At 47.2% G+C, this 13,065-nt stretch overlaps 1 protein-coding gene across 1 annotated transcript; it reads right to left on the bottom strand.

Moving 5' to 3' along the window:
- Positions 1 to 488: 488 nt before the first annotated feature.
- Positions 489 to 12,736, bottom strand: MYADM (myeloid associated differentiation marker). Its single transcript, XM_083473577.1, has 2 exons — positions 12,253 to 12,736; positions 489 to 3,579 (listed from the first exon to the last, which is right to left on the bottom strand). The coding sequence occupies exon 2, from the start codon at positions 3,566 to 3,568 to the stop codon at positions 2,663 to 2,665; it is 906 nt and encodes a 301-aa protein (XP_083329703.1). The 5' UTR covers positions 3,569 to 3,579; positions 12,253 to 12,736; the 3' UTR covers positions 489 to 2,662.
- Between the last annotated feature and the right edge of the window lie 329 nt (positions 12,737 to 13,065).

The raw sequence follows: 13,065 nt of genomic DNA, 5'->3' as shown, positions 1-13,065 counted from the left end.
CTCGGAGCTGGACCTCAGTGTCCGGGCTGAACGATGGGGTGGGGGTGGAGATGCTCCTTTGGGTATACTGGGCCGAGGCCGTTTAGGGCTTTAAAGGTGAGCACCAACACTTTGAATTGTGCTCAGAAATGTACTGGGAGCCAGTGTTTGTAAAGGTGGAGTGGGTTTAGGAAAATCCATACCAGATGAAATCTCTTAGCTTAGCCTGCCTCACAGAGTTGTTGTGAAGTTGAAAAGGGGAGGAGAACCATGTAAGGCAATCCTGTGAGGTGGATTCGGCTGAGAGGGAGTGACTGGTCCATGGTCTCCCATTGAGCTTCATGGCCAAGGGAGGATTTGAACCCTGGTCTCCAAGGTTCAAACACTCTAACAACACAGGCTTCACCATATAACTCTGAAGACAGACCCACCCCAGTTGCTCCAACACTAAATGTCTGAATGTATTGTGAGCTTCTTTGCAGACACAAAAGAAAGAGGAATCACCACTGTTTATTATATCATTGCTCCTTTATTTTATACACATATATTTACTTGCATTTTTTTTAAAAAAAACCCACACATTCACAAACAAGAGCACCGCAGTTAGGGTGAAAATGGAGCAGGGAGAGCCTATATTTCTGTCTCTATGCTATATGACATCTAGAAGTATAAAAAAGGCAAATTATGAAAATAATATTGTAAATTCATTTCTTTTAAGTACATGAAACTAAACTCTAGTGCTGAGCAGAAGGGAAGAGAACGTTGTTGTCTTTTTAGGCTGCAGGATGTGTCCCCTGGTATATATTCTCTTTTTAAATACTGGTTCAGCAACCAAAACAGAGGCAAAATAACATATTTAACACTCCACTGAACATGTATGTTCATTTTTTTCTATCCACCTCCCCCCCCCCCATAATAATATCTTGCTATTTTTTTCTCAGCAAGAACACTTAAAGCAGATTATTAGGCACTCAACAGAAGGCAGTTTTCAAAGAAGTGTAAAAAATAATAATTAAGCAAGCTTATTTTTCAGGAACAATATTGCCCTAAGTGTAATGTTTTGCTTTTAAGAACATTGCAGACAAGGATTTTTAATCCTTGGGTGAATAATTAAAGGCGCTTTTACAGCATAGATGCTGTTTTTCAGGATAGCAAATTGTTGGCTTTAAGCCCCCCAAATAGTCATTTTGCTTTCAAACTCCAAGAAAATACTGCTTATTTTGCTAAAGGCAACTAGAGGCTACTTCTGAATGCAGAGGAGTGAAGTCCCCTTTAGAGATTCAAGGCACTGCGATGGTCAACAGCTCACACACGAGCACTTTTGAGAACAGTGTGCCTTTCTGTCACCAAAAACCAACAACCAGAAGCAAGCACGTTGCCTTTAATCTCTCACCAAGCAGGATGAGTCTTTACTCCCCAGACATCAACAAGAATAAACCATAGAATAAACTCTCCATGGAGGTGGCAGAGGCAACTTTTGGAGAACTGGCCGTGCAGCCCTGCTTCTGTGCAGCTCCTGTGCGTTCTGACATAAGCCACATGCAGCAAATTGCCCCTTTGTTTCAGAGACCTCTACAAGCACATCTCAACTACCTTTCAGGCATCTGTGTTCATTAGCAGCCAACAGCCCCCAAGTGACATCTTGCAAAGTGAGACAATGCCTTTAAGGCTCATCAAAAACTTTTCTTTTTTTAAACTGCCAGGCAAATATGTTAATTAAAGGAGAGATCTCTCAACCCTTCCTGTCTGCAACCAGAGAGGTCTGTTCTCTCAAGGCTCCGGCACTTTTAATGCCCTCTGAGCCCCGAACCAGGATCCCCTTGCCCTTTGAAAAGAAGATGCTGGTTATACACATTTGAGTAAGCCAGGGTCCTCTCTCCCTACAAACACGCACACACACCCATGCAACCATCAGAAATGCAAGCTGGCAGCCTGGACAGAGAGCAGTCATGAAGGTGGAAGATTTCGTGGCTGGTGAAGGAGCATGCATGCAATGGAAAAGAAAGAGGTGTCGATGAACTGTGCAAGAAGAATGCAGGAAGGTCTTGTGTTCATATAAAAACATCTGGCCGGGGATCAACATGGGAATATTCTGGCAATCTCCTTCAATCAAGGATAATGCCCCCAGTGTAATTCCCCCCTCACAGGGATGTGCACCTCCAGTACCACCATTAGAAAACAAACAGAACCACCCTCAAAACCCTGAATATTGGAGCTCTTAGCTAGCCACGCCTTGCAAATGTACAGGGAGTGGCAAAGGACAAGCATGCAAAAAGGAAACGACGCTTGTGCAAAGGGCAGGGAATGAAGGGGTCAGAATGAGCATGGGAAACGTGAAGCGTGTGAGTTTTTGAAACAGACACACTTGTGCAAACAGCGGGGAGGGGGAGGAGAAAAGATTGAGCATGCAACAAGTGTCAAGCACAAGGCAAAACCAAAAAAGGTTAACTGGGAAGGAGGAATGTAAAAATGTGAAAAGATAAATGGAAAGAAAGAAAAATGGAAGAAAAGAGTGGAAGAGAAAAAAGCAAAAAAGAAGAGGGTGAGAGCATGGAAAAAGACGGGAAGGCAATGCTTAAAAAGATGCCTTTGCTTTCCCCTTCTGCTCCCCTTCCCCATCTCTTTACATCCTCCCTCCTTCTTGACCTTCTCTGTCCTGACTCTCGTTGCCACCAGTTGTTCTCTACCCTTGGATGAATATCAGCCGTGCGGAATACACCAGGTCAGCCACGTACACCAGGAGATTGATGGCTGTCAGGACAGCTATAGCAACAAGCTTGTCCCAGTTACACATTGTGGTTGAACGGCAATTAGGGGGTCGAGATGATTTGCCACCATGCTTGCTGTCGAAGTTATAGATGGGCCAGATGATGGTGGCTGTTGCGTACATGAGCACAGCCAAGAGCGTATAGCCACTGAGGAACTTGTTGAACGGACACGGCAGCCAGCCAGTGCATTCGCCAATGCAGAGGATGATGACCAACAGCGAGAGGATGAAACAGATGCAGTAGACAGCCATGCACCACTGGAGACCTTCTGGTCTATCGTAGGAAACCGGATCGCTGATGAAGACGAAGATGATGCAGGCAATAAAGGTCTCCACCACCTTGAGCAGCCCAGGGACGGTGGCCATGTAGCCAGTGACTTCTCCTGGTTTGGCTTTGGTTATGCCCACCTCTGTGGAGTATGCCAAGAAGGAGAGGCATGAGAACACAGTGGCAGAAATGAGGTACGGACGTTCACTGCGGGAGAGATTTTGGTTCTGAATGAAGCTGACCGGGTAGATGATGGAAGCCGAGAGGCACATCAGGGTGGCATACATGGCAAATGTGATGGGGAAGTTCTTCCAGGAAACTGGCATGCGGTGCTGGAGGCCGGCAAACTCCACCACCAAGATGACAATAGTGATGGCGAAGGAAGCGCACCACGAGAACATGCACCAGTCGCCATTGCGGGTATGCCACTTGTCGATGTGGACCACCAGGCTGAAGGTGACACATGTGAAGAGGACCTCCAGCAGACGGACAATGCCCAGCTGAGAGGTCAAGGCGGAGGTGTTGCCCACGGACTTTGAGCGGGTTACCGGCATCGTGCAAAGATCTAGGGGAAAGAATGCAAAACACACAATGCAAGATTACAATGGAGCAGCTCATGGCCCAGTAGTCAGGGTGATGATCTGGAAAGTATCTCATTACACTCACTGATTCACGTTATTTCAGGGTTGGGGAACCTGTGGCCCTCCAGATGTTACTGGGTATGGCTCCCATCACTTCCATCCCTGTCTGGATCCCTACAACATCTGGAGGGCCACTGGCTCTCCATCTCTGCCTTCGATGTTGCTGTCTCTTGGAAGGCCAGTGTGGTGTAGTGGTTAGAGTGTCAGACTAGGTCCGGGGAGACTCAGGTTCAAATCCCCACTCACTGAGTAAACTTGGGCCCACAAGAGTCTAATAAAAATAAAAAACCTGGTGAGAGGACCACGTGCACCATTCCTGAGCTCCTTGGAGTAAGGATGGGATATAACTGGAATACATACCTGTCTCGTCCTGTTACCCAATCTGTGACATGTATGTTCCCAACAGTGTTACTGCCCCTCTCTCATGATAGAAACCGAGGTCACCCCCACAAAGCAGAGAGCAACAGTTTTGCTCTTGCCATGGAATAAATATTAATGAGAGATTAACATCTTTAAATAGGTGCCTAGAGTCTATCAAAATAAACAATGGCAGCTGGATATATGATGCCAGACACAAATTGTGATCCACCAATGTTCGAAAGAGATATCTGAGCTGACTTCAGAGAATCCAGATCGGTATCAGATGCCTGGCCAGATATTGCAAGCCTCAGAACCACCACTCGCCTACAGCAAGAAAGAAGTGACCTCAATAAGGTTGAGGTAGGAAACGCTTGTGGTATAAAATAATGCTGGGGGGTTTTATCAGCATGGCTGTTACCAGGACAACAAAACTGTTTAGCAATGCATGAACAATGAGGAAGCAGATGTGGGGGAAGAGTGCAAGGGGACTACCAAAAGGCGTGCCCTCTCACATCCGGAGCATCACCACAGAAAGTGCAACAGGAAGCACCTCAAAGAGGTAGTCGCTCTTGCTGCATGGTCTTATCGTTTCCATCATTGTGCTGTCTGTGCCAATTCTGCTGGCGTGTTTGAAAGTTAGCAGCAATCGCAACAGGGGTCAGCAGTGCACAGGCATGGCGAGGCTTGCAGAGGCTGGGCACAGCCACTTAGCTAAGCCTCTCTCACTCTCTCTCTCATATACATACACTGGTCTACCCAGAAGCCACCTCAAATTTATTAATTGGGTGTATTTGTCTTTTAGGGTACTAACCCTTCCAAGGCGGCTTGCAAAGAGTCCATAAAAAAGGTGTAACAAAATACTTAGACCTTTAAAACTACCAAAACCGGCAGCAGTTAGGGCCAACATAAAAGCAAATGTGGGGGGAAAGGTTGAAGAATTCCCCCACCGACGCCGCCCCAAATCCAGTTAAAAGCTGCCAATGAGGGGACTTAGAAGTGGGCAGCATATAAAGCTGCCTTCTTTGGGTCCATCTGGCTGAATATTCCACTGACTGAATATTCCACTGACTGGCAGAGGCTCTTCAGGGTTCTCCCAGTCCTACCTGGAGATACAAGGGATTCAACCTGGAACCCTCCTACCTGCAAATGAGATGCTCCACCACTGACTTAAGACACTTCCCCAGGCAGGAATTCAAGCATACACCCTCAAAATAATGTAAGAGTTTTAATCATCCTGTTCTCCTACTCCCAATCAGCATGGTTAAAGAGCATGCCTTTCCCACCATCTGGCTTTCAACTGACTTTCTAATCTCCCTTAGTGATTGTGTGCTATTAGGAGAGGGGCTTGCCTTCAGCAATGCGTTTGTTGGGGGTCCCAAGACTACTCCAGAACCCATTGCGCCAACAGCACTGCCCTTTAGACGACTGGTGTGGTGCCACAGTTAAAATGCGGTCCTAAGATCAGTGAGACCCAGCTCAAAATCCTCACTCATCCAAGAAGTACACTAAAGTAACACTTGGCAAGTCATAGTCCTGCAGTCTAACCTACCTCACAGGGTTCTTGTGAAGGATAAAGGGGGCGGGACCACATGCCTAATCCTGAACTCTCTCAGAGGAAGGACAGGTTTAAAACCACTGCATTTTCAAGTCCCCCAGAACGATTTTGGAAAAACGGTCAGATACTAGAGAGCAAAGGGGTGTGTGTGTGTGTGATATTTTACTTTTGCATGGGGGGGGGGATACATTTGCTTCACTGCATTCACACTTCCTCCAAACAAATATACAAACCAGAGCACAGCTATCTTTCGAAATTCATGTTTCTCTTAATTTTGCAACGCCGTTCCAAAAATAACCATGTAAAAAGGAAAGCGTACAAAGATTACATTAGAGAAAAATGTACAGAAATTGCTTATATCTATGAAAACAATATGCAAAAAAAGCCTGTTTGGGTAAAATGGCATACAAAAACACTCACAACAGATGTGTATAAATCTTTGCATGTCTCTTGAAAAAAATACATGCCGATGTGAAAGCATGGCAAACTGTACTTGAATTATAAAAATGAAAAGTGGGGCGATGTATTTTTTTAAAAAAACAAAACCCAGAATCTTTATAGACCACAGACATGTTGTTAGAGAGCGAGATAACTCTTATTTATTTTTAAACTACTTCAATGTTAAGTTCTCCTGAAGACAAAACAAGACGATGGGGAGAGCCAAGGTTGCATCTCCTGAGTTTGTTCGAAAAATAGCTAATGCAGCCACAGGATATGAAGATAATTTGGATCATGACTGCAATGCAGAGGAAGGAGGATTCTGTAGTCTCCCCTCGTCTCTCGTGGGGCTAAGCATACAGGTATCCCACTTGGTACCTCAGCCTGTTTCAGTTAAGTCTAGCTACAAAGGACTTAGGAGAAGTTCTTCCTAAATTTTAGGGATCAAACATAAGCTTAGTGAAATGGGAACAAAACACACAGAACGTTACCATAGGGATATGTTTTAAGGGATAAGAATTTATTTTCCTTCTCCCTTGGAAGAAGAAAAAAGGCTATAAAGTAGCCTGACATCAACACCAGTATCCTTTAGGCGCCAGGCAGAAAGATTATTATGTACCCAGGCATTTGAAATGTTAGCATTAGTCCCTTTTGAGGTTTTCTCCCCTGGCTTCCTGCTCTTTCGCCTGTTTTCATTATTATTGAATTGCTCAGCTTTTAGATTTTGCACATCATCCTGAAATCTACCATGGCAAAGGGTGGCATATAAATGTTTTAAAATAAATGAGCATAAATAAATAATATACATAAACATAAACAAATAATAAATTAGCATCAAAAAGGTGCGGGGTGTGTGGCTAATCCAGCCTTTGCCACTGAGGGCATCCCACGTGGTCCTTAACCACTAAGAGCAGTGTTATGCAGGCATAAGCAGGTATCCTGCTTTACAGAAGACGTCCTGTCTGGTTTAAAGATAAAGAAAGAAATAAACACGTATAAAAATAGAATAAATGCAATGCAATAAATAAATGCAATGCAAAAATTCATTTCTTTTTAAAAAATCAACAGTGAGCATCTGGACAGCAGACTGAGCAGGACACAGAGGAGCTCAACCTGGCCACAGAGTTTCCCACTAGGGCAAGACATCTCTCAGACCAGCCTACATCACAGGGTTGTGGGGAGGATGCAATTGGAAAGTGGGGGGAGAGAAACCGTGCACACCACCTTAAGCTCCTAGGAGGAAAGCTGGGATATCAATGTTTTGTAACAAGATGTACAAATCAGCAAATAGTCAATACAGTGGTACCTCGGGTTAAGTACTTAATTCCTTCCGGAGGTCTGTTCTTAACCTGAAACTGTTCTTAACCTGAAGCACCACTTTAGCTAATGGGGCCTCCCGCTGCTGCCGCGACACTGCTGCACGATTTCTGTTCTCATCCTGGAGCAAAATTCTTAACCGGAGGTACTATTTCTGGGTTAGCGGAGTCTGTAACCTGAAGCGTCTGTAACCTGAAGTGTATGTAACCCGAGGTAGCACTGTATATGCAAATCTTATGCAAACCTGCTCCATTTCCTTTTATCCCATTTTTAGCGATGCATTTCTTTTCATTTCCTCTTTTTTGGCAACGCAAAAAGTGGTCAGTCCTAACTGTGACTTCCAAACAACTGGGCGAGAGCAGATGGGAATTCCTAGGGGAGGAGGGTCTGGAAAAGCATCTCAGCTGGGTTAAAATTAGGTTAGAGGCGTTGGGAGCAACATTCTCTCTCTGTGTGTCTGTCAGACAAAGGCAGAACTGCTCTTGGCCTTTCATCAGGGGAAGACACTTCCCCATCTGGATTTCCTGCAAGGGCCCAGGCATGGCCAGCAGGCAGAGATATTTGCCTGGAGGTGGGGGGTGGGGAGGTGGGAGCCATTTGCACTGTTATCCATATAAGGCCAGGAGAAAATCCCGCTTTACCCAAAGTTGGACATTTGGTTTCAATCATGCGCTGCTTCCCAGCTGGAAGGGAGGGGGGAATGCTCTGACTGGGATCACAGCCATCTCCTCTGTCTTCCTTCTGGGCCATCTCTCAAAAAATCACAATTCCCTTCCCTCCCTTTTAGAAGCGGAGGACAGTTCCCCCCACTACCACCACCCCGCCTCCATCAGCAGCTACAACTTCCTTTCCTTGTTTGTGTTTTGGAGGCCAGAGTCCCTTTAGCCAAGATGCTGGTTTGGGTGGGCGAAGAGGTGGAAGGGAGGAATGGCAGAAAGAGAAGGGAAGCAGCTGTGGAAGGAGAGAGGCGACAATAAAAAGGCGTTTCAAACCTTGCCTGGCATGTCGCAAGAACCTCTTCTGAGCTACCCACCCTCTTCGCATTTGGGTCACTGATTGGGCAAAGGGGTAATCAAAGCAGTTGTGCAAGTCGTGCCACAAAAGTAGGGTTGCCCAGTAAAATCTAACCAGCCTGCCCAGACAAATGCAGCTATGTCAGTTATTTGGGGGAAGAGACCAAAGTGGGGGCCAGGGAATTAAGAGAGAGAACCAGTTTCTGTGACGCTTTCCTGCCCGGTTTTCCAGCAGTAATGCACAGGTCCAGTTTATACATAAGAGCAGAATCAAGGGGGGTGGGGACCAGTGGCGTAGCGTGGGGGTGCAGGGGGGGCCAGCCGCACCGGGCGCAACATCTGGGGGTTAGGGTTAGGGGGCGCAAATCCACGGGTTAGGGGGCGCAAATTACTTGCCTTGCCCCGGGTGCTGACAACCCACGCTATGCCACTGGTGGGGACCTTTCTTGGACAGTGCCACTTCAGGCTGCAAGGAAGGACTTGCCACTGCCACACACATCCCTGCATTTAGAAAACTAGTGCCTCGTGGAGAGTTTAACCCTAGCAGGCTGGTTTCCTGTGTGCAGAGGACCATTTTCCCCCTCCAAAGCAGCAGCCTAAGATGTTACTCCCTACCTGCAACCTGAAAAAGTAGATTCCATATTATTCCCCCGTGCATATGAACTGAGCGACTATACAATCCCAAATTATTCCAAGAGCATTATCAAAAATCCACCACTACAGCTTTCAAGGCTTTAAAGAGGGAAGAGTGCCCAGAGCTCTTTACATTATCATCGCATGGACAACAGGGAGTGGCTAACCTTTTTTCTATGCTGAAGGCTGCATCGCCTTATTGCAATGTTTCTGGGGGTTGCATGTCACTGGCAGCCGTGCTCAAAGAGCGGGCATAGGCAGCTCATGCCCATCACACACTGAGTCCCCCCATCAGCTGATTTATGCAGCTAAAAATACTAAAGCACCTCAGCAGTGTTGTGGAAGGCTCTTCCAAGAACAAGAACCGGATTATAATCTCCATTTGGCAAATGTGATGCAGCTGAGAGGGCAGCAGGTTACTTAAGGCTGCCCTCAAAACCCATGAAAGAATGGGTGTTTTCAAGCAGGGTTGAGGAGCCTTGCTCAGCTGAGGGCCACACTGTTGCAAGGAGAGGCTCCCTGGGGCCGCATCCCAGTGATGGGTGTGGTCAGAAAATGGGATGTGATGCTCAGGGATGTGAAAACTAGGCTACATTCCAGGCATGCAAAGCAGGACATTTCCAGCTTCCCCGTCCAAGCAAGTAAAAGGGACTAGTGCACCTCAAGAACACATCTCAAGACAGGCAAAAAAGCATTTGAGGAGGACTGGTGTGGAGTGTAGCCTGAGGAGAAAGGTGTGGCCTCAAGAGAGCCTTGAGGACCAGACTGAGAAGACTTGAGGGCATGGGCGTGGTCAGAATTTATGTTGGGGGGAGGGCAGAACCTCAGTTAGTTAAGTATTTTTATTGATTTACTTGATTCGGGGGGCAGCTGCTCCCCCTGGCTATGGCCATGCTTGAGGGCCACATTTCACCCTTATGCCTGAGGCTCCCCACCCCCAATTTAAGGCAAAACTTCACATGATCCGTTATCTATATGCAATGAAGCATGATGTAACCTCTCGCAGCTCTTTAATGCTTCTAAAAAGGCTCTCTGAAGAAATGGCTCTGCGGTTCCAGTAAGTGACACAGATCATTATCAAGAAAGTATTAGCTAACTCTTAGCTAGAAACCTTGAGCATACAAGGAGGAAATGCCCAAGGTAGGGAACTAAACATGTGGCAGAAGGACAGACACCCCCCCACACACACTCCTGCCCACTTCAGATAAGGAGGCTGGGAAATGGTCGAGCTGTAGGAGAGTTGCCACCCAAGGACAATAAAGAGCTAGGTCTTCATGACCAGATTGTCCAGAAAAACTCAAATCCCGTGAGCAGGATGAGAGTATAATGGGAAGACAAGGTTGGGAGTTTGGGATTCTCTGGACAAGGCATCTCATGAGGTGAAAGAGATCAAGAGGGTATGGGATGGGGGGGGGGTGATTCGAGGTTTGCATAAATAAGGCTCTCTGGGAACCTCTCCTTTTTAAGTACTAAAAGCCATGAGACGTTCTGGACATTTCATCCTATAACTTTCCAAACATGATAATTTATTGATCAGCAAATCAAGACACCAGATTTGAAAAAGGAATCTTTCCATGCAACTGGAGGAGAATGGAAGAAAACCAAAGGTTAATATTTTAAAAAGTTAGTTCCAAAATCTGTCAGTCCAGGCGTTTTTCTTTTGCACTAAAGCGTGTAAGTGGAGCTACAGGTCTTCAGTCCGTGCCACAAGTAGCTAGCAACAGCATCCACTGGCTAGAAAAGTCACTGTGCATTAAAACAGCCTGCAGGCTTTTGTGAAGTCTCCTTTACAAAAATGCATTGCATACTCCGAGGCACGCTTTCTCACACTGCAAAGCACGCAGTACTGTCACAAATGCACACCACACATGTATTCCCCCCAAAATGGCACAAGCTATCAATCGAGGGAAAACAGCCATCCTGCTGTACGCATCATGCATGACATATGCAGCACACAGACGCTGTGAAACATGACTTCCATCTTGAGAAATGCAAACACTCCCATTGTGGCCGCACCCCATGGACAAACCTGGGAATTATAGAGACGTATCTGATACAGTTTGTGCAGAAACAAGCCCCACTGCGACCAATGGGGTTTGCTTTTGAGTATTCGGGATTGCAACCTCTCAGGAATAATTTCCTGCATGCGTTCCAGAGAGACAACCATGGGTCTCTTTGGTTTCTTCCCTTGCTAATAATAGACTAAAAGCCTTCTGGCAACAAAGGTGGACATACTACCCCAGAAGGAGCATGGCAAATCCCCCACCAAAGGTACTGACCCTCCCCTTCTGCATGGACTTGAGTATATTTATTTGCCAGGCTTCTTCCTTTAATGGTTTATTTTATTTTGCCCCTGAAGTGTTTCTGGTGCGAATTGCGTTTCACTGAAAGAGCCCTGTGGCACCTTAAAAGTCTTGTTGTTGTTCTTACCGATAGACACACCTTCCAGAACATACCCAGGCCAACATGCCCTGCCCTGGCATCCCTACACACAAACAGCTGCCAAAATTAGGTTCACAAGGCATTCCATTGTTTCTATTATTGCTACTATTTTTAAGGGAATGAGGAAGTGGAATCAGATGTATCAATCAAATCCCATTAAGTTCCAAGTCGGCCACACCTACCCCTCAAAACTAACCAAACACTATATATAAGGGTCTGGTGACTTCTGTTTCAGTGTATCTGAAGAAGTGTGCATGCACACAAAAGCTCATACCAATAACAAACTTAGTTGGTCTCTAAGGTGCTACTGGAAGGAATTTTTGTTTGTTTGTTTCGACAAACAGTAAGTGGATCACTTAAAAAAAAAATCAAGAGGGAGAGGTGTTATTGGCATGGTGTGGTGCCCCAAAAATGGTGATGCACAAAAAGTTCATAAACAGAGCAGCATCCTAAGGAAATCTCACGGCGGTCACGCCCTTTTCCCAAGTTGGCAGAAGCTGGAATACACACCATTCCTCGGGAAATCCAGTAAGCTCCCATCCACCCACTCCCCACAATATCCTGGCTCCCAGCGCTTCTTGGGTTTAACTTCCCACGGACTTTCCTAATGAACCAGGAATCCGGGCGGGTTCCCTTTTTCTCCCCCCCCCTCCTAGTTTTAACCCTCTGGAACCTCCTTTCGCCTCCCCAACTCTCTCTCTCTCTTCACTGTATCCTTCCCTTTCTCCTACAGAGAACCCAGGGATTCTGGCTCGAACCCCTTCGCCCGCAGCGCAGCAGCGCGCCTGTCTCCCTCCCTCCAGCACCCAAGACTTGACTTTCCTGAAGAAGCGACTTACTTCCAGAGCGGGGTGGAGAGTGCACGTCTGGAAGGAAGCCTGAAGGTAGGTAGGTGGGCACGCACGTTGCAGCAGCCGAGGCTGGGAGAAGATGCTCTGGTCTGATCACGGGAAAACGGCGAGGCGAGGGACTCGTGGCTGGGACAGGAGGAGAGAGGGGTGGGGCGAGTCCCCCACCCCACCCCACACACACAGACAAGCAGGCAGGAGGTTGGGAGAGGGTGGGCCGTGGGCGGAGACAGGGAGGTAGTAGAGGAGGCGGGGGCGGCGAGGAGGAGAAGGCGGGCGAGGTCGAGGGGAGAAGACCCGGGAAGGCGGAGAGTGGACTTTGTGTTATTGCTGTTGCCGGGAGCCGAAAAGTACACAACGATACACACACCCGCAAGGAGGGTCGTCGTCCCCCCCCCCTCCCGCTGACTCAGACAGAAACGATTCACGGTTCTCAACCCGGCTACTCATTACTCAAAGCGGCCAGCCAGATGCGTGCAAGACGCTGGTTCAGCAGCAGCAGCAGGGCCTGCAGGCCCGGCGCTCAAAGCAACAGGCGTTTTGCAGGCACGCTGCGCCTAACCATGGAGGTTTCATTTATCCCGCGCGGTCGAGAGATCCAGCCCTCGCTGCATTTTGCTTTACTCTTTAACCACGTGGCAGTGAGTTCCGTAAGCCAATTGGGCACGCGAGAGATGGCATTTCCCTGCTTTCCTCCCCCCCCCACCTTTTTTTTTAAAACGTGTCCTGAGCCTCTGCCTTTAACACCGGAATGATTTAGCCAGCGGCGAAAGCCCCCGACACCCAGCACGCGGTGGAGACAGA

This window comes from Podarcis liolepis (genome assembly GCF_965112155.1).
Source record: "Podarcis liolepis genome assembly, chromosome: 13".
Classification (NCBI taxonomy): domain Eukaryota; kingdom Metazoa; phylum Chordata; class Lepidosauria; order Squamata; family Lacertidae; genus Podarcis; species Podarcis liolepis.
Note: the sequence above shows the minus strand (reverse complement) of the source record. Positions and strands in the feature narration are given on the sequence as shown.